The 19,040-nt window shown below is 36.0% G+C and overlaps 2 protein-coding genes across 2 annotated transcripts; both read left to right on the forward strand.

Annotated features, from left to right (window-relative positions):
* The first annotated feature begins 696 nt into the window (after positions 1–696).
* On the forward strand, positions 697–10,413 carry LOC132270783 (uncharacterized). The gene is made up of 7 exons (XM_059771987.1): positions 697–1,242; positions 1,797–2,592; positions 2,840–3,119; positions 6,192–6,299; positions 6,561–6,839; positions 7,045–7,188; positions 10,045–10,413. The coding sequence occupies exons 1-7, from the start codon at positions 960–962 to the stop codon at positions 10,222–10,224; spliced, it is 2,070 nt and encodes a 689-aa protein (XP_059627970.1). The 5' UTR covers positions 697–959; the 3' UTR covers positions 10,225–10,413.
* A 1,409-nt stretch (positions 10,414–11,822) lies between these two features.
* On the forward strand, positions 11,823–18,537 carry LOC132270784 (uncharacterized). The gene is made up of 6 exons (XM_059771988.1): positions 11,823–12,392; positions 15,122–15,250; positions 15,342–15,462; positions 15,544–15,625; positions 17,815–17,968; positions 18,071–18,537. Exons 1-6 carry the CDS (start codon positions 12,066–12,068, stop codon positions 18,203–18,205), a joined length of 948 nt encoding a protein of 315 aa, XP_059627971.1. The 5' UTR covers positions 11,823–12,065; the 3' UTR covers positions 18,206–18,537.
* Positions 18,538–19,040: the final 503 nt, after the last annotated feature.

The raw sequence follows: 19,040 nt of genomic DNA on the forward strand, positions 1-19,040 counted from the left end.
AGATAAGAAAAATTTATCAAAGTTTAAAAACTACACCCTTTTGCATTAAGGAAAATTCATCATACTCTAATGACATTTAATGTCGTTATCTCTCCGTCATATTTTCCAAAAACAAAGATCCTCCCTCTATCCCCTCTTTATTTCCACCTTAAACAAGTTGCGATTATCTCTGTTTTTCTTTAACCCGACGTTCTCTCTCTTCTTTTCTACATATAGAGGTTTTAGTTATACTTTTCTAACACATTTTCGTTCATCTTCATTTTATGACAAAGAACATTTATTTTTTGCGCAAAATATTTTCCAATATTAAAAATTAGCAAGAAGAGAAAGAAAGGGAGATAATTTTTTTGGTTAGAGTATGATGAATTTTTTGATTGTTTTTTTGATTTATCCCGCAGCAATTATCACAGATTCACAAATACAATGTGAATACAAAATTAATGAGAATTTATCTCTGCGTTTGGGAATCTATTAAAGCAGTTAAAAATTGGAAATAATCTCCAAACGTGGCAACAAGTTCTTCATTTCTGAGCAGAGAATACTATATACATAATCAATAATAAAACATTAGTCCGAGATCGAAACGAATATCAACTTGTTAGCACGATTTACATCCACGTGTCAATCAACTTTTACTGTTCGAGACTAGGGCCCACATTGATAGACAAGAAAACCTCCTACACCAAACCCCCTCTACTTTTCATAGTTGGTGGGAAGAGATCCTTCCCGTTGGCTTCAGTTTTACAGCAGTGGGGGAGGGGGCACCTTTCTCTCTCTATCATCTCTCTTTCTCTCTCTCTCTCTCTCTCTCTACATCTCTCTCTTTCTCTCTCTATACACCAGCATGCGAACCCTAACTCTACGGTTAATTTCCACTTTTGACCACCTCTCTTCACTCCTATCCCATGAATTCTTTTTCAACCCTTCAACTTCTACTCGTGTTTTGAATTCCTCCACTCATGGCGGTCTCCGACGTCGAAGCCGTGTTGGAATTTCTCAGAAAGAATGGATTATCGGACTCCGAATCTGCACTGATGGAGGATATTTACGACAAGTCCGAACTGCGCGCTTTTGATTACGAGAAGTTTCTGTTTCCGGCGGCGTTCCCGCCCCCTCCGCCGCTCAAGATTCCGGCGACGCGGCACCGATTGGAACCGACCGACGGTGTTGCTGATTCGAGCTCTGATTGTTCTGAGGAGTTTGTGAGCTTGGGTTCTTCCACAACCGAACTGTGTTCTTCTGGTACATATTTTTTTTTTTATTTTCCAGTCGTACTTAATCTTCATCTATTGGTTTTGTTGAGTTTTTTTATTTTTATTATTATTATTTTTTCCTTCTTTCTTGGGTGGTCTGAATTGAGTTGTTACTTTCTAGTGTGTTTTTATGTTAGTACATGCAATTTGTGCTTGTGTGTACGTGATGATTGTTCCTGTCTCTTTCAATCGGTAAAATTCTTTTGTCCAGTAGTTAGGATGGACAATATTTCAAGTACTTAGCAACATGAAATTCCCAATTTAGTGGTACTATTCATGTCTTATTTTGATTATTTTGATTTCTTTTTTCTTAAGCACTAATGTTGCACACGAATTTGGGGCCTTTGATTTGAAACTGGAAAAAAATTAGTTCAAATTTTGAGTTAAATTTCATCCAATTCCAATTCCAAGGTTTTTCTACATTTTTTTCTGTGCTTTTTCCTCTCTTTATTTATTTATTTATTTTATTTATTATTATTTTAAACGGGTATATTGTGGATTAAGTTGGGCATGGTTTTGAGTACTCTTACTTTTATTTTGAAGAGTTCACAAATCCGTATGGAATTCGCGCTGCTACCCGGGTGAATTCTCAAGCTTCGTCTGAGAGATTATCTGAATTTGGAACAGCTCGTGATTACCATGAATTTGATATGTATAATGACCTGAACTGGTACAGTGAGAAAGATGAGGACTACATTACGCCTTCCCACTTTGGCGGGCCAGGTTCTTGTGGCTGCCCTAGTGAGGACAAGTTTATCATGACTTTAGGGACAGAGAAGAAAACCGATAACCAATTGGGTTCAAATCATATACCAGAAGGTTTTCAATCGGTAGAGAGAAGTAAATTCTTGGACAAGCCGTGGTCTTTTAATGTTTCCTCCATTGGTGATGTAAATGATGCTCATGTCACTGATTATTATCATTTGGATGAAAAAGTTCAAGTTCAGGGATGTAATGGAATGGATAAAGAGGATTGCATTGTTTATAGCTGCTCTGGTGTCCTTTGCCCATGCTGTGTGGGGTCAGGAGGGCTTGGTGGGGATTCCAATGACTACTGTCTCAAGAATTTGAAAGTTGATGATATAAATAATTTTCAGTACGGGGAGATTGGAAAATGTAATTCTGATTCGCATATTAAGCTTGCCAAGGAAGATTTACAATCAAATGAAAATGATGGCTATGAAGTTGGAAATGGTGGAGAAGCCGATGAAGATCCCAATGAGCTAGACACTGCTGCTGTGGGAAAGGAGGGTGTTACTGTTGATGATTTTCTGATGAATATCACGAATGATGAAGAATATGAAGTATTTAATCTAAGAATTATACACAGAAAAAACAGGTCTGTTGGACATGACTCTTGATACTTTTTGTTACATTCAAATCTTGGCATTTGATGCCAAATGAGTGAGTAAATTATTTAGAAATGATTGTCACCTAAATAAGCGATGATAATATATTGACTTACGAAAGTTAAACTTACAAATATTATTTCAGCTAGGTCTTTTCTTTCTTTTATTCTCTCTTTTGAGAGAAGTTGCAAGGTTGTGCATTGCAGGTGTTATAATAGTTTGTTATGCCATCCACAGGACTGGATTCGAAGAGAACAAAGATCTGCCTATTGTAATTAATAGCGTCATTGCTGGCAGATATTGTGTCACAGAATACTTGGGTTCGGCTGCTTTCAGCAAAGTTGTCCAGGCACATGATCTGCAAACTGGAATGGACGTTTGCTTGAAGATCATAAAGAATGACAAGGATTTTTTTGATCAGAGTTTAGATGAAATCAAACTTCTAAAGTTCGTGAACAAGAATGATCCGGGTGATCAGCGCCACATTTTGCGTTTATATGATTACTTCTATTATCAGGTCTGTGTGAGTCAAATTTAGGCAGTATTCTTCTAAACACTTACTATTTTTTGACTTTATAATTGTAGCTAAATTACACAAGATTTGTCCTTATAGCTGTATCTAGCAACAATATCATCATTTTATTTTCTTTTATTTTTCTCATATAGCTTTCCATAATTTTTTTCAAGAAAAACTATTCCATCTTTGCCATTTGTTCTCTAGCTTTTCAGATCGTATAAGGTATTACTGGTCTTTTTTAAGGTTAACTTTCTGATCATAATGTATGGTCTGCACTAAATGAATTTATGTATTAGGGAGTTAGCCGGTTATAGTTTAATACTAAACTTATTTATCACAATGGCTGTTGGAGTCGGTAAAATGTCTTAAAAATAATAATACATATGGAGTTTTTCTTCAAGATACCAACACTAGTTTAGTTTCTCTAATTCATTGTCTTGTGCAACTTATGGCCATAATATGCATGTAGCTGACATTTGTTTCTGAACATCTTGAAATTGATTTCATAAGAAGCTTTTTGATTTATTTTATTGATTTATGTCTTCCATCTGTACTTTGATCAGCCTATTATTGTCGACTGTAATTAATAAAAGATAAATGATGTGATGGGGTAAGGACGGGAACCCTAGTCTCTGATAGAGAATTAGGTTTGTGATCTAGACGTGAAGGGGGTTAATAGATCTTTCTGATAGTTTTATCCAATTTTAACAACATTTTGCATTTTAATAAATGACCGAAATTAAAACTTAAATTAAAAGTAAATATCAAATATCAATGAATCTGTCATGCTAGTCATAACAACCATTTAATCAAAAATAAAATAAAGTGGAATAAAGCATTAACAATGTACACTAAGATTTTCACAAGGAAAACCACTATGGGAAAAATTACGGGACCTAGTCCAGTTAGATTAAAAAATCCAATATCAAAAGAGATATTACACCAAGTTAAAGTTCACATACCCCAAAAACGTTAGTCACCTGTTGACGCAAACTAATCTACCAAACCTACATAGAGTCTCTAGGCTACAGTCCGCTCTTTCAACAGACTTTGCTCCCCAACAATTTGTTTCTTATATTGTAATTCTGACCTCTAAACTGGTTGTCCACTCCAATCCCAGTTGACTGATTGTATGTTGGTGTTGAATTTTTAAGATCAGCTCCACAACAGTTATGATGTCAACACATCTAACACACCAATCTAATGCAATTGATGAATGCTTAAAGAAAATATATAAACCAGAGTTGTAGAGAGAATGGAGTTTGTGTTTTAATCTAAAAAAAGAAACAAGCTTTTGAAGTGGCTTGATTGATCGAGGAACATCTTCTACTTTTTAGAAGCCATTGTTAACGGTGCTTGGGTTCCCTTCATATGGTGAAATTTGGGGGGATCCAAGTCCTCCTAGAAAAGAATATAGAAGATATGAAAAAGAAAGGGTTAGTTACGAGTGTAAGGGAATGCAAGAGTGAAAGTTTTTGTTCTTATCTTTCCTACAATCCTCTCTTTGATCAAAAGGAAAATCGTTCTCCATGTCCAACTAGGAAATAAATACCTTGACTAACTTGGAAACAAATTCCTTGACCAACTTGGAATTAAATTCCTTGATCAATATCTCTCATAGTTTAACTAAAAAAAAATTATAACCAACTTGAGAAATGCCCCCTTCTGGAACGGTTACTCTTCTGGTAATCAGAACGGCAGGGGAAGCTATCCTTGTGAACGAGAGTTGGTCTAATCCCAGTCTCGAGCTGAATCAAGAATTATTCTTGCTAAGACAATGGAGTTGGGAGAAATTCATGCATGAGATTGAGCATTAGATAAGTTCACAAGCTACCAATGGCTGCAATACATGCCCACTTCTGCTGATCTTATGCTGTCTGACCTTCGTTTTCTTAGCAAGATATGGCCAAAAAGCTGTAGATTCTCGGGCAGGAACAAGCGTAGTCCTGTAGCGGACCCCGACTGAAAGGGAATGAATGGAAAGTCCAACTCTGCCTATGACTCACATTGCTCTGGTCAGGTGAATAGAGGGGACCAACCAATCCATCAACTCAGACTTGGAGCTTTCCAGGACCTCTATAGGAACATGTAGTAAAGATAGAACCTTGAGACAGTCTGGTATATCTATTGCTATAGTGGATAAAACCTTATTTTATTTTTGCCCCATACTTGGTCCTTTATGGATTTCAAGTTGGGAATGGAGCTATCAAAGTGCTCAGGAATGCATTACTTCAAAAAACTTTAGAAATTTTCAAAAATACTTTTGATGCATATCAATTGGGATCTCCAAATCAAATCATGAAATCTAAAAAGGTTAATGCGTGAACCCTCTAATTAATGGTGAGTGGATATTTGTGTCAATTTAACTTTTTACCCTTGATCTTGAAGATTACAATTTTATCTTTGGTTGAAGCTTGAATTCCATATTTGCCCATGACCTAGAGGTGTCTAACTCTACACTAACTAACTTCTAAAATTCTAATTTAAGACTCTAGTTTTGATCCACGAAATATGCCAACCTAAGTCCTATTGACCTAACATGATGTTATAGTATTCAATTTGGTAAACCAACAGATTCTATCAAATAATTTCAGGTATTCCTTCGCCATTGATTCTTGGGATAAAGACCTATTGACACTAATGTGGGCCATCTGATTATAATTCGATATATTGAGATACATAAAGATCTTCCCTTTATACGTTCACAGTTCTTTGCAAAGTTTTCATTCAGTCCTTTATGACTATGACTACATATTAAAAGTAGCATATTTGTTATTTAAAAATTGCTTCATGTGGCCAAGAATTACCTATTTGTCTCTTACTCAAGCTCAATTTGAGACTCTGTGGTCCTAACTTTGTATTACTAAAGCTAAATGTGGAGCCTTGTGATTGTCTTACTATGGGAAGTTTGGACTTCCTAAAAAATGATTGTTACTATTGATTGTTACATAACTGTTTCTGTTTGACGTTACCATAATCAATTCATGCTATGTGATTATCATGCCATTGTCTTAGTTGTTGCGGTTTTTCATTATTACAATTTATATTTTTCCCATGTTAAAAACTTTACAGGAGCATCTTTTCATTGTAAGTGAACTGCTCCGGGCAAACTTATATGAGTTTCAGAAATACAATCAAGAATCTGGTGGAGAGCCTTATTTTACATTGAGCAGGCTGCAGGTTTGTACAATATGGCAATGTAAATTCTATATTTTATTCAATCATAATTTCAAAGCTTATGTATATTTTCAATATTTTCCTCTCAGCATCCCTCATGGGGGTACCGGCATTGGGTACTAATTTTATTTTATTTATTTATTTGATCAGTATTATGTTGCTGTTGAGTAAAAATGCAGATTCTGCTGGTAAAAGAATATATTGGATACTAAAGTGCTAGCAGGAACCATTGATGGGGTTCTGTTTATGATTTTTTTTTTGCAGGTCATAACCCGGCAGTGTTTGGAGGCATTAGAGTACTTGCATTATTTGGGTATTATACACTGTGATCTAAAGCCTGAGAATATTCTTATCAAAAGTTACAGGAGATGTGAGATAAAGGTTATTGATCTTGGAAGTAGTTGCTTTCAGACGGATAACTTGTGCCTATATGTACAATCTCGTTCCTACAGAGCTCCTGAAGTCATCCTAGGCCTCCCCTATGACCAGAAGATTGACCTTTGGTCTCTTGGCTGTATCTTGGCTGAGCTATGTTCTGGGGAAGTATGTTCTTGTTTTCTTTATTTTTTTCATTCGAGTCAGCTTGGCATATTGTTAGTAGTAGTAGTGGTGTAGATGGTTGATTTAGAAAATCCTACATACCTTGAATCTGTGTACTATTTTGTTCCATTAGATGCTCATTTGCAAAATAGTTCCCTTCAGAACAATTCACTTCGTATTTTCTCCTTACCATCCATGTTTCCACCAGGTGCTTTTCCCAAATGACGCACTTGTTGTGCTGCTTGCACGCATGATTGGGATGCTTGGTCCTATTGAGACGGAGCTGTTAGTGAAGGGGCAGGAGACAGACAAGTATTTCACAAATGAATATGATCTTTATCATATAAACGAGGTTTGATTCTTGTAATATCCTTTCACTATAATTAAAATCCTGTATAATGTTAAATTATCTGGTTGAAATGTTATTAAATGAAGTGGTGTTTCCTGCTGTTGAAAACTCTTCATGATTGCTTATTCTCGTTTCATGAAAGAGGCTGTGAAGCTTGAGTTTTAATGGAGTTTAGGCTGGTTGATTTTTTTTTTTGAAGTTGCGGACTGTTAAATTTGGATGCGGAAATAAGAAATGCAAATAGGAAAAGGGAAGAGAGAAAACACGGAGATTTACATGGTTTGGCACTAAGGCCTACATCCATGGACAAAGAGCCACTAAGGACTACATTTTTTTTGTTTAGATCAGTATATTGCTCAAGTACAAAGAGCCTATATATAGGCATGGTAAAGATAAGAATATATGGAAGGTGTACAATAGTCAAAGGAGGCACCGTGATTGGTAGAGAATTTTGCTCCGTCGTTATATAGAAATATTTATAGTTGGATCACCTTGATTGGTGAAGGATTTTGCTACACGATTATATAGAAATATTTATATATTTCAACACTCCCTCTCAAGTTGGAGCATGAATATCACGAATATCCAACTTGCCAAAGAAACGACTCAAAAGATGATGAGAAGGTGTCCGGAACAAAGCCAAGAAATTGACTGGGGAAAATAAATTGGAACTCGCCGGGGAAAATGGCTGAAACAACGCAGGGAAATGGCCGGAACTAAGTCAGGAAAAGCCGGAACGCCGCCGGGAAAGGAATGTGAAGACAGAGAGAATATGCTCCGTGATAATAATTCCAATACTCCCCCTCAAGAACAACCTGGAACTAAGCCGGTCAACAAGAAGCTGGAACTTTGCCGGTCTTCAACAACAAGGTCGGAAACAAGTGGGCCGGCAACGCCGGTTAACAACTTGGCAGAGAGAACATGCTTCCCCTCAAACTCGAAATGGGCTGGTATAAAATGAGAGTTTGAAAAATAAAATGATCACAATATTTTATTTTATTTTATTTTTATTTTTATTTTTTTTTCCACGGTTTTTCAAAACCTAATACGGGCAGACACACTGCCCAAAACAAATAAAATAATACAACCCAAAACAGAGCTCCAACCAAACGAACCAAGGATGAAGAGATGATGATTGATACGGGAATTGGGCGGCGACGATCCCTGGAATGATACACATGGTATCCCAAGGCAAGTAGACGGCAACAACGAAGGGGAAAATGGTCGCTGTGGTGGAAGGAAGTCACCAGAGGAAGCAACGACTGTAAGTAAACCAGAGGAAGCCATTGCAAAACAATGGCGAATTCAGAGACGACGCCGGATATTAGCAGGTAGTAACGACGGCGGCGAAGCGCGTAAAAACACGTGATGAAGCATGCTGGAGGTGTGTATTAGGCGCGTGATAACACGCAATCTGGCAACAGTAAAGGAAAGTATCTGGAAACAGTAAAGGAAAGGAAAAGAATTGAAGAGCTCCAAATGGAGCAACAACTGCCAGGTAACACGCCGGTGAATACTCCGGCGACTGCAAGAACGATTGCGAGCAGAGGAAGAGATAGATGTCCGCGAAGGACTTGACCGGTGATAACGCACCTTGCAACGACTAGAACACAAAGAAACTGCTCTCAGAGCAGCAACGGAAACTGAAGGCAGATCTGTAAACAGGTCTGGAAATTACGCCGGAGAGCTCGGGCTAAGGCGTCAACATCTACAGCATCGGCGAAGTCAAAGAAGGCTCTTTGGCCACTGTGGAAGCGGAGCAAAGGAGCGCGTGGTGAAGGATTCCAGAACAGAATGGCAACGGAGACAGAGACCTTAAATCTACAAGAAGGGGATGATGATGGATCGCCGCTGGAGATGAGGCTTAAGCCCCCATCTCCGACGGTGGCTCTGATACCATGTTAAATTTGGATGCGGAAATAAGAAATGCAAATAGGAAAAGGGAAGAGAGAAAACACGGAGATTTATATAGTTTGGTACTAAGGCCTACATCCATGGACAAAGAGCCACTAAGGACTACATTTTTATTATTTAGATCAATATATTGCTCAAGTACAAAGAGCCTATATGTAGGCATGGTAAAGATAAGAATATATGAAAGGTGTACAATAGTCAAAGGAGGCACCGTGATTAGTGGAGGATTTTGCTACACAATTATATAGAAATATTTATATATTTCAACACGGACTATATACGAGTAATTCTAGATTTTCTTATTCAGCGTGCATTAGTTGTTTTGTTGTCTTGGAGAAGAGGTGGGAAAGATGGTATTAAAACCTTTTCTTCCGTAAAAGGAATTCAAGCCGAGATGAAATGATGTAATACTTTTATTATCTTTTTGATGCAAGGAACCATATTGACAGGTGAACTGTCGGGACAATTTTATTTTCCATTGGTTTGATGCGCAAAATCAATTTTATTTTTTATTTTTCGTAATTGTTACTGATTTTCTTGCAGTCTTATAGTCTGCCTTTCACTCTGAAAGGAGTGGAGATAGTAGATACCACTAGTTAAGTCACAAGTTTAAATAAATACAGGTCAGAAGATTTGGTGTCTACATGATTTAATAATTATTTGTTAAACAAGTTGTACAGTTTGGGTTGCTTCACTACTCGTCTCTAATTCTCTCGCATAATCACAACCACTCACGTATAGTGCTTGAATCCGTCTCACCCCCTCAATTTCCAAAAGACGAAGTTGAGCTCCTTGATATGTACTTATCATGCATTTAGAGTAACTGATGCAATTAGAAATCGGACTATTTATAATTAAAAACTGGATTTCAAAACTGTCGATCATGCGATCAAAGTCAAGTTCTTTTTCATATATTTGAACTCATCCTTGTGTTTCTGTATTTAGGAGACGAATCAACTGGAGTACATAATACCGGAGGAATCATCCTTGGAGCATCACCTGCAGGTTTCCGATGTTAAGTTCATTGATTTTTTAAAGGACTTGCTTGAGATAAATCCCGAGAGGCGTCCTACTGCAGCAGAGGCACTAAAACACCCTTGGCTTACCCATCAATACGATTCTTGATTCTTGCTGAAATTTGGGAGAAATGATTGTTTTTGAAGCATCTCATAGCTGAATAAGCTCTCTGCCAACACAAGCCCAGTAGTATATGTTTGAGATTCCGGATCCGGTCAGTATAATACATGTAAAGACACTATATTATAGCGTGTATATACATGTTCATTAGCAATTTTGTAACGTTTGTTTCTTTTATTTTTTCTTCTCTTTTTCCTTTTCCTTTTTTCTTTTTGAGGGGATGGTGACTTTTTTGCAAATACAGGCTCCTTTATTGGATGACGAGAAAATGTGAATCAAAATAATGGTTTGGACTCTGAATGAGTATTCTGTTAATGCAATACACAATTTTGATTATAAAAGTAATCTTGATCTTTCAAGCTGTCTATGTTCAATCCAGAAGAATCAAAACATTTTTTTTAATCCATTTAAACTTTGAGCGTTGGCATATTCCACTTGATTTTAATGTAATAATGCTATCATCACTTGTGTAAATACATTCACGTGCATGCTACTGATCTCCTTATGTCTCCATCCAAGGCACCATGTTAAGCTTTTTATCCAACTGTGAAGCACTTGGCCGTTACAATTAGCTGAAAATGTGCCGTCTATTGAGTGTCAGAGATCTGAAAATGTGTCGAGTGTCAGAGATCGAGAAATTATGGGCATTGTAATTTTTAAATTTGATTTTTGTATTGCAGAATTATATAAGAAAAGCTGAAATTGAGAGAGAACTTTGATTCTCTTGAACATTTTATTTTCCTCTTTATTTTAAAAATTGTTGAAATATGTTCAAGAAATAATGGAACCAAGCAAATGTAGAACTACTGCTGCTTTCGTTGGATGTGTTTTGTTATATGACTGTTCAACATTATCTCAAACTAACAGTATTTCATTTACAAAAGAAGTGATATGAATTGGAGAATATTCGGATTCAAATTGGAGACATGAATGAAAGACTTTCCATTTGTGCATTTTAGTCAGAAAAGGTGTCCCGCCGTGAAAATTCGGATCCTCACAATGTCATGAAAATTTTCGCGCGTGGGCGTAGCGTTGCATCACTCCGTAAAATGTAAGAATAATCAAAGACATCAAATAAGGAAGGCGAGTTTGGTACACCGTTTATTTTTGTTTTAGGCATAAACAAAATAAATATTTTGAATTATAATCAAAAATCTATTTTATTTCTTATAAATTTTTATAAGAAAAACATATATTACAAATTTTAAAAGTATAATGATTAATTTAAAAATATTGTTTTAGAGTTTTTCAATAATTTTTTTTCTTTCTATTCAATAATACAATAATCATTGTTAAAGTATTGGAACATGTAAAAGCATTAAATTAATATTTTGATTTTTAGTCATTATTTAAGAAATATATCAATATTATACAAAATAATATATATTTTTATTTTATCTCCGGTGCCTAAAATAAACAAAAACATAAAAAAAATAAAACAGTAGCAAACATGCCCGAATTGTCTCTTCTGATTGGCAGATTGAGTTTCCTGTTTTCTCACTGTCGTCCACTGCAAAATTTCCCTCAACACGCTCAGATAAATCGCGTGTAATCCACGCTCCCACGCAAGCTGCCTCCAGACTTATCGCGACTCTTCCCTTTGGTCTCCATTACGCGTGCCATTGCCTTCTCTCTCCTCTCTCTCTCTAGACCACAACTCCGTCACCTATACATACACAGAAACCCAATTGTAGAAAGAGAAAGAGATTCAGATCTTGATTGCAAATTTGGAAGACGACGACGTGTTAACGTGACTATTCCGAAGAAGTACAGGTTAGTGCGGTGCGCACACTAGTTGCAACATAGACTCGCTCGGTGAGCGTACGTCCATGGCCGAATTGGCCGTCGAAGCTGAAGTAGTATACGCGCCGAGAAGTCTGCAAGTGTGGAGGACGCTGTTGAACTGGCTCGCCTTCTTCTTTCAGATCTTTGTTCAGATCATCAGAGGCACGCCGGCTCAGCTCCTCTCTTACGTCGGCCTCCGACACCATTCTCTGCTCTCCTCTTCTTCGCCGTCGTTCAAGCCTTTGCCCGACTTTGATTTCACCGAATTGCAACAAATAGAGCCGACATCCTCCGCATCGGCGCAATTTACCGGTGGAAAAGTCACCGTCACCAACGGAGATGGCGATGAGGGTCCTATTGAGAAGCTCACGGTACGATTCCATTGATTCTCTCTCTTTAGACTTTGAATTATGATAAATGAAGAATTGCTTGGACTGATCTATTTAAAGTAAGTGATTGTTTGGTGGTGTCTTGATGATTGTATATTTGCATTTTGACTTTGATTGGATGTCAATCAACATGATAGGGTTGATTATCATTGTTAGTTTGACAATATAGGCTTTTTTTGGTACGGAGATGAGAATTATAATTTTATCAGGTAGAGACGATTTCAGGGTTCGGATTGTTATACTTCTGTTTTATGGGGTTGAAAAACTTTCTTAATTGGTTAATGTTGGAAGGCATTGGATAGCTTTTAATCAGTTCTCTATTTTTTAGGGTGAATTTTTTTATAAAGAAGAAGAAGAAGAAGCTCTTTTAGTATATTTAGCATAATTTTTTACTTGAACTATAGTTAAGTGTGTGATTTTAATTGCTTTAATTAGCTGGAAATTTAGAGAAGTGTTTTGTGATAGAGTTGTAATGTTGAAAGCCTAAAGAGAGCTATGCATAGGCCTAGATGGCATCTAACAACAAACAATCTGTCTAACCTCATATTGCTTCATCTGTTTTTGTGCTTTGGAGGTATTGAGAAATTAAGGGCATTTAAGCACAAGCGTATGCTGGGAAGGTTGGAGAAACAAAAGCTTTTAACACTGAATAAAGATTATTTATTTTTTATTTCTCTACTTCCCTACAAGTTGGCAACAAGTCGTGCCTTCGGTTTGCTTTGCTTTGCATCTATCCGTATTTTGACTTGCTCTTCTGGTTATGATGTGTAATGCCCCATGTCCTCTCATAGCTATGAAATATTAAATAGATAATTTTGATAGCTTTGTTTTTTCTTGAGAGAGAGAGAGAGAGAGAGAAAGAATGCTTATGAGCTAAGTTTATATGTAAGAAGATTTAGCGGAAATATACTCTGATTATGTCGTGCAGTTCTTATGTTCCATCCAAAGTATGACCTAAGTTTGTGGAGTTAAATTTTAGGCAACAAGGAGATCTCGTTGGATGAAACTAAGCATGTTTTTCAATCTTTTTGTAACTGATGGGGAAGGCTGTATGGGGGGAGAAACTTAAAGGTGGCCCTAATATGTATCTGGAATATTTATGTGTTCTTTAGATGGTTTAGAATTCAAGAATCCTCAATGCTGGTGCTTGTGAGACTATATGCAATTATTGTGGACTGAGTGTACTCCAAGTGGTTGAGAATGCAATATGGAGAATCAGGAGAAAATATCTTAATTATCATGCTTTGACTTCATGTTGTGTCTGGCCATTACCACGCATGTTTAAATATGTCTCTAACTGTAACTGCATATTTTTCAATATCATTTTTGCTGCTGTGCATTATTTTCTGACAATTAATTCTTAAACTAAAGGGGACTGGTAAGAGATATGCGTGGTTTTATTGTAGTAAAATCACATGCTGATGAAATAAGCATTGTTAAATTAAAGACAGATGTTTGAGGGGCATAAAAAATAACAAGAAATATATGCACTCCTGAGGAGTCATAGGATGAGATGAGGTAAAGCTGGGCTAAGATGGTGTGTTGTGGATAAAAATGATAAAAAGACTAAATAGGCAAGGCTTAACATTTGTTCAAGTTAAAAGTACCACATGAAACAATGACATAGTCAATTTGGATTGTGACTAGTAGAAGAGGCGAGATACCTTAAGAACACACTAGAATTTGGCCAAGGTAGAGATTTATGATGGAAAAGGTTATTTGTTGTTGGCCACAGGTGGTTGGGAAAATAGATGTGTTGTATCATCCACGGACGAATCATAGAATACATCTTAGGTTGTCTTCGGAAATGGTTATTTCTGGAACTTCCTTTGCGTTTCAAGAATGGACATCTATAGTTATGTTTCACTTGCCAAAATGTTTATTTTAAAAAAAAAGAAAAAGAAAATAAAGAAATGATTTCTCCTAATGCTGTGCTATCAATGGCTCTCAATTTGCCCCTTCAGCCATGCATATGAAGTAGTAAGGTATATGACATCGTCATGTTTCTATGGAATCTGTTTGGTTATTGCAGAATCTCTGTAAGGTTAAGACAAGGGGAACCCATGTCGCTGAGAGAAGATATTACTTCTCTGTGTAATCAGTCACTAACTGAATTAACTTTACAAATACTGTACTCTACAACTAGTTACTTGAATTGCGAGTCATCGAAAGGAAATAATGGATTCGAACTTGAACTATGATCTATAATTTTAGTGGAGGATATGAACTAAAATCTACATTACTAACCAAAATTCACCTGACCGGACAATGCGACTTCATCCCTTTATCCCTATTTTAGCTCTTTAGTCTTTGCTAATAACCCAAAAAATTAGGGTCTAAAAATAAGAAAAATATTAGAACAAATGATTAGGTGTCTCTTGAACAGAATTGGAGATACTCTTGTACCGTTTAATCTTAAAAGGAGAAAAAGAGATAACGAAAAGCATGAATTAAAAGAAAAAAAGTATTAGGACATTCACTTGCAGCCAACTCTCACCTCTTTGTAAAAAAAAGAATATTTACGACAAGAACCATGACTGCGAAATGTGACAATCTTCATGGTTTCACATAGCCATGGTGATTGAATGGAATAAGTGGTTCAAAGGTTTCTTTCATATTATCATCATTGTCATCGAAGTTCTCTCTGGTTGTTTTACAGCTGCCCATTTGCAAACTATATTTCAAATCTGACTCGTGCATTATGCATACAGGTGGTCCTTGACTTGGACGAAACTCTAGTATGTGCATATGAGACATCTAGTTTGCCAACTATCGTCCGTAATCAAGCCACGGAAGGTGGATTGAAGTGGTTTGAGCTGGAATGCATATCTTCAGACAAGGTGTTTTACATGTTTGTTATTCATAATTTATAAGTTAGCTGAAAATTTTCAAAATGAATGTATTTTAATGTTTGAATTTTCGGGTTCGAAGGAATGTGAAGGCAAACCTAAGGTCAACTATGTTACGGTGTTTGAACGTCCAGGATTAGAAGAATTTCTAAAGCAACTTAGTGAATTTGCAGAGCTTGTGTTGTTCACAGCGGGTCTTGAAGGTTCGCATATTTTCTCTCTCGCTCTCTCTATCTCTTTATATCTATTTATCTATAGTAACCATCTTAGCATGCCTGCTGCAGGTTATGCTAGACCACTTGTTGACAGAATAGATGTTGAAAATCGGTTTAGTCTTAGACTGTATCGACCTTCTACAACTAGCACGTAAGTACTGCCGCTCTTCAACTGGATTCTCGTTCTAGGTTTTATTTTGTTTCAGATTTCTTTTAAATTTTGTTTTTCATTTGTCTTTGCATGTGGTAAAGGCACATTTTTTTCTCACATCTATTATGTGTTGGAGGCATTATATTCATTTGACTCCAACCAAGTCTATGTCTTCTTTTATTACCTTTTCTTCTCATTTTGTTTGCCATTTCAGACACTGAATGGGCACCTTTTATCATTAGTGTCAGATAGTGATATTTGTTTGTGTTCTACTTGCTGTAGCCCAAAAAATAATGTATGCCCTTTATAAAGATTATTAAGCAGCTGATGCCCTTGGATGGCTTAGAAAGATGTACTTCTATCTTAGAAACCAATCTTTGTTTAGTTAGTGGACCATGTGGCATAAGTCCCTTTTGGACCATTACCTGTTTGCCCATTGTTCCATACTTTCATCTGCTCTAATGGTAAATCTGTTGGAAAAATCTAAGTATCTTTAACTTGTAACTTACATTTATGTCAATTGATATCTTAATGTGAAAATAAGAAATATTTGTCATATTTGGGAAATATTTCATTCTCTTGATCTTTTTGGCAGAAAAGAATCCTTCAAAATAGTTTCCTTTTAAGTAGACAGAATCATAATTTCTGATGAATGTGATTATAAGACTGTTCCATGTAGATGTCCCGAACTGTCATGTTGGTTGGTTTCCTCTATATATTCACAATTGCTTGTATCGGATCTCTTGTTTGTAAATGCTAATCATGGTATTGTTTGAGACAATATTTAGTGATAACTTTGATATCTTTTGTTGATTTTGGTCGATTTTTAGCTATGAAATTCTTTAGTTATAGTTACTTCGAAGTTTGAGTGTCAATTTTGTGAGCCTCTAAAATTGGTATGAATGACCATGTTCTACAAGTCTAGTTATGCCAACAATTTTCTATATGTATAAGGGCATGCATGCAATTTATGTAAAACTGGAAAGTACTGTTTTGAAATGAAATGAACCTGAGAGTGAAAACTACCGTTTGTTGCAGGTCAACATATTAACTAAGAATTTCATGTTTAACAGAATATGTGAAACAGTGCATTGCTGTCTTGGTTCAGGATTTGCAATCAACTGCAATTTCTGTCTATTCTTAAAGTTGTGTGTGGTAAAGGTACTCCCTTTAGTAACTGAAGCTTAAGCCTTCCTGCCTGTTTCTATGGATTGTGAAAATTATCCTTCCAAAAATGATTTAAAATGTGCTCTTCAAATGTTATATGGAAATTGAATAAATTTATCATAGTTTACAAAGGTTTTAAGATTAAAAAAAGTTAATAATAGTAATAATAAAATCATGGTGATCTATTAGCATTTTAAGGGATCCAATCTTCTATTTTTTATTTTTGATTTTTTAAATTTCCTCTTCAAACACTTTCTTATCATGACATTGTCTTGGCAATTTAATAAATGGTTCAGTATTGATAATTATGGTGTTGTTCTCATAATAAATTCTGCATGGAACATTATTTGCTAATCTCAAAATCCTGTGAAAAACACAATGGACTAATTCAGTTTCCACGGGATGTCTGACAGCCCCATGTTGCATAATGTTTTATTTAGTATCAATATTCCGTGTTTCAGCTCAAATATGGAATATTTTGGGGTAAAATATGGTTCCTCAAAAATTCAAGGTCAATTTGTTAGTGTGATTTATTTGTTTGTAGTCTCTACCATTATCATAATTTTACTAGATAAATTGTCTTAGATTGCTATCCATTTCTTCAACATTAAAATACACAACATGCACACAATCAAAGCTCATGAACAGATGGTTCATAATCTACAGTGCTAATTTAGTGATTATTTGCAAATTGCAACTACAAGCCTTGTCAGTTGTAATTATATATATATATATATTTTAAATCCCTTGTTACACCTGTACAATGTGGATCCATTTACAGTTTATTGAACTTCTTGAATCAACTCATTTGTTCCTACTTTACAGTTTATTTTCAATCCCTTGTTTCCTACAAATCAATTTTTGTAGAAGGGGTGGTGATTACATTTTATTCTTGTTTTATATTCAAATGATCTTCCACTAATTAAGACTGTTTAAGGAATTGAATTATTAAATGTGCACTTAGTTGGGGATTAAGTTGGGTTGTGTGGTAAAACCTTTCTATTGCATGCCATGAATTACAGGCAATATCGGGAACATGTGAAGGATCTATCCAGCCTATCAAAGGATCTCTGCCGAACTGTTATAGTTGATAATAACCCTTTCAGTTTCTTGTTGCAACCACTGAATGGAATTCCATGCATTCCATTTTCTGCAGGACAACCACATGATCAACAGGTATGGAGACCTCTCTGTCAGTCATATTTCAGGTTTCTTCTCCAATATTGTTCGGTCATTTTTTTGACCACTTCTTTCATCCATCTTTTTTGGGTTGATCAGCTTCTGGAGGTCCTCCTTCCGCTCCTTAAGCATCTCTCTCAGCAAAAGGATGTGAGACCTGTGCTCTATGAAACATTTCGCATGCCTGAATGGTTTCAAATGCATGGAATCCCTGCTTGTGGTTTGACAAAGTAGGATAGAGATTGTACACATTGTTGCTGCATGCTTCAGCGCCATCCAATACACAGTTTTATCCAAGGGCTGCACGTCTTTCTCGGATTCAAAGTTTTTTGTAAAGCATCAGTTTGTACACAAAGCGTCTTTCTCGGATTCCATGTCTCATTGTGAAGGTTCCACTGCTGCACCACTCAAACATGTTCAGCATTTGTGGAAGTAGCATCGTCAATACTCTGATTCTTATGTAACTTTGTTTATATGCCCACAATTCTATTTCATATTCATGCATGTTTCAAGTCCTGTTGTAAACCTGTTACTGACCGGTAATTATTTATAGTTTATACGGTTCTCATTGTTGCCCAATAATTAATATTTATCATGCATGTTTTTTATTCTTCCCGTATGAATGTGATCTATGAGCCATGGCTGCTATTTTGAACCAATAAATGCATAAAGGTATTTGAACTTATTGTGCTAGTTCAGGTGATTCTAGTTGCAAGTCTAGAAAATGTTGAGATGGTGATTGACATGAGACTATGGCTCTAGACTCTAGTGGCACGCATGCATGATTAGAAATATATAATATATTTCAATATATATATATATATATATATATTAAAGGGGTGAAAATTTGGGTTTGGGTTATTGATACTCAACTCGAATTAAGTTTTAGATTGAGATGTTTCAATGTAAGTCCAACTTTAGTTGTAAAAATGATTGTCCGAGTTCATGAAAAATAGAGTTGAGCTAAAACTGAACTCGGATATCAGTAATGTAACAATGTAGTCGTTAAATGCCTTCCTAATTCCTGCTAGTGTCATTTAGCTATGCAGCAGAAGGTTCAGTATTTGAT

Source organism: Cornus florida, unplaced genomic scaffold (assembly GCF_030987335.1).
Source record: "Cornus florida cultivar Cherokee Brave unplaced genomic scaffold, ASM3098733v1 CherokeeBrave_3.0.0_Hap2_Chr08, whole genome shotgun sequence".
Taxonomy (NCBI): Eukaryota; Viridiplantae; Streptophyta; class Magnoliopsida; order Cornales; family Cornaceae; genus Cornus; species Cornus florida.

What these genes read in the sequence shown, in the direction of transcription:
- LOC132270784 (XM_059771988.1), top strand. Translation starts at nt 12,066, where the DNA reads ATGGCCGAATTGGCCGTCGAAGCTGAAGTAGTATACGCGCCGAGAAGT. An exon ending in GTTCACAGCGGGTCTTGAAG is followed by an intron (nt 15,463 to 15,543) that starts GTTCGCATATTT and finishes TGCCTGCTGCAG; the next exon opens with GTTATGCTAGACCACTTGTT. An exon ending in CGACCTTCTACAACTAGCAC is followed by an intron (nt 15,626 to 17,814) that starts GTAAGTACTGCC and finishes CATGAATTACAG; the next exon opens with GCAATATCGGGAACATGTGA.
- LOC132270783 (XM_059771987.1), top strand. Translation starts at nt 960, where the DNA reads ATGGCGGTCTCCGACGTCGAAGCCGTGTTGGAATTTCTCAGAAAGAAT. An exon ending in ATGATTACTTCTATTATCAG is followed by an intron (nt 3,120 to 6,191) that starts GTCTGTGTGAGT and finishes AAAACTTTACAG; the next exon opens with GAGCATCTTTTCATTGTAAG. An exon ending in TTACATTGAGCAGGCTGCAG is followed by an intron (nt 6,300 to 6,560) that starts GTTTGTACAATA and finishes TTTTTTTTGCAG; the next exon opens with GTCATAACCCGGCAGTGTTT.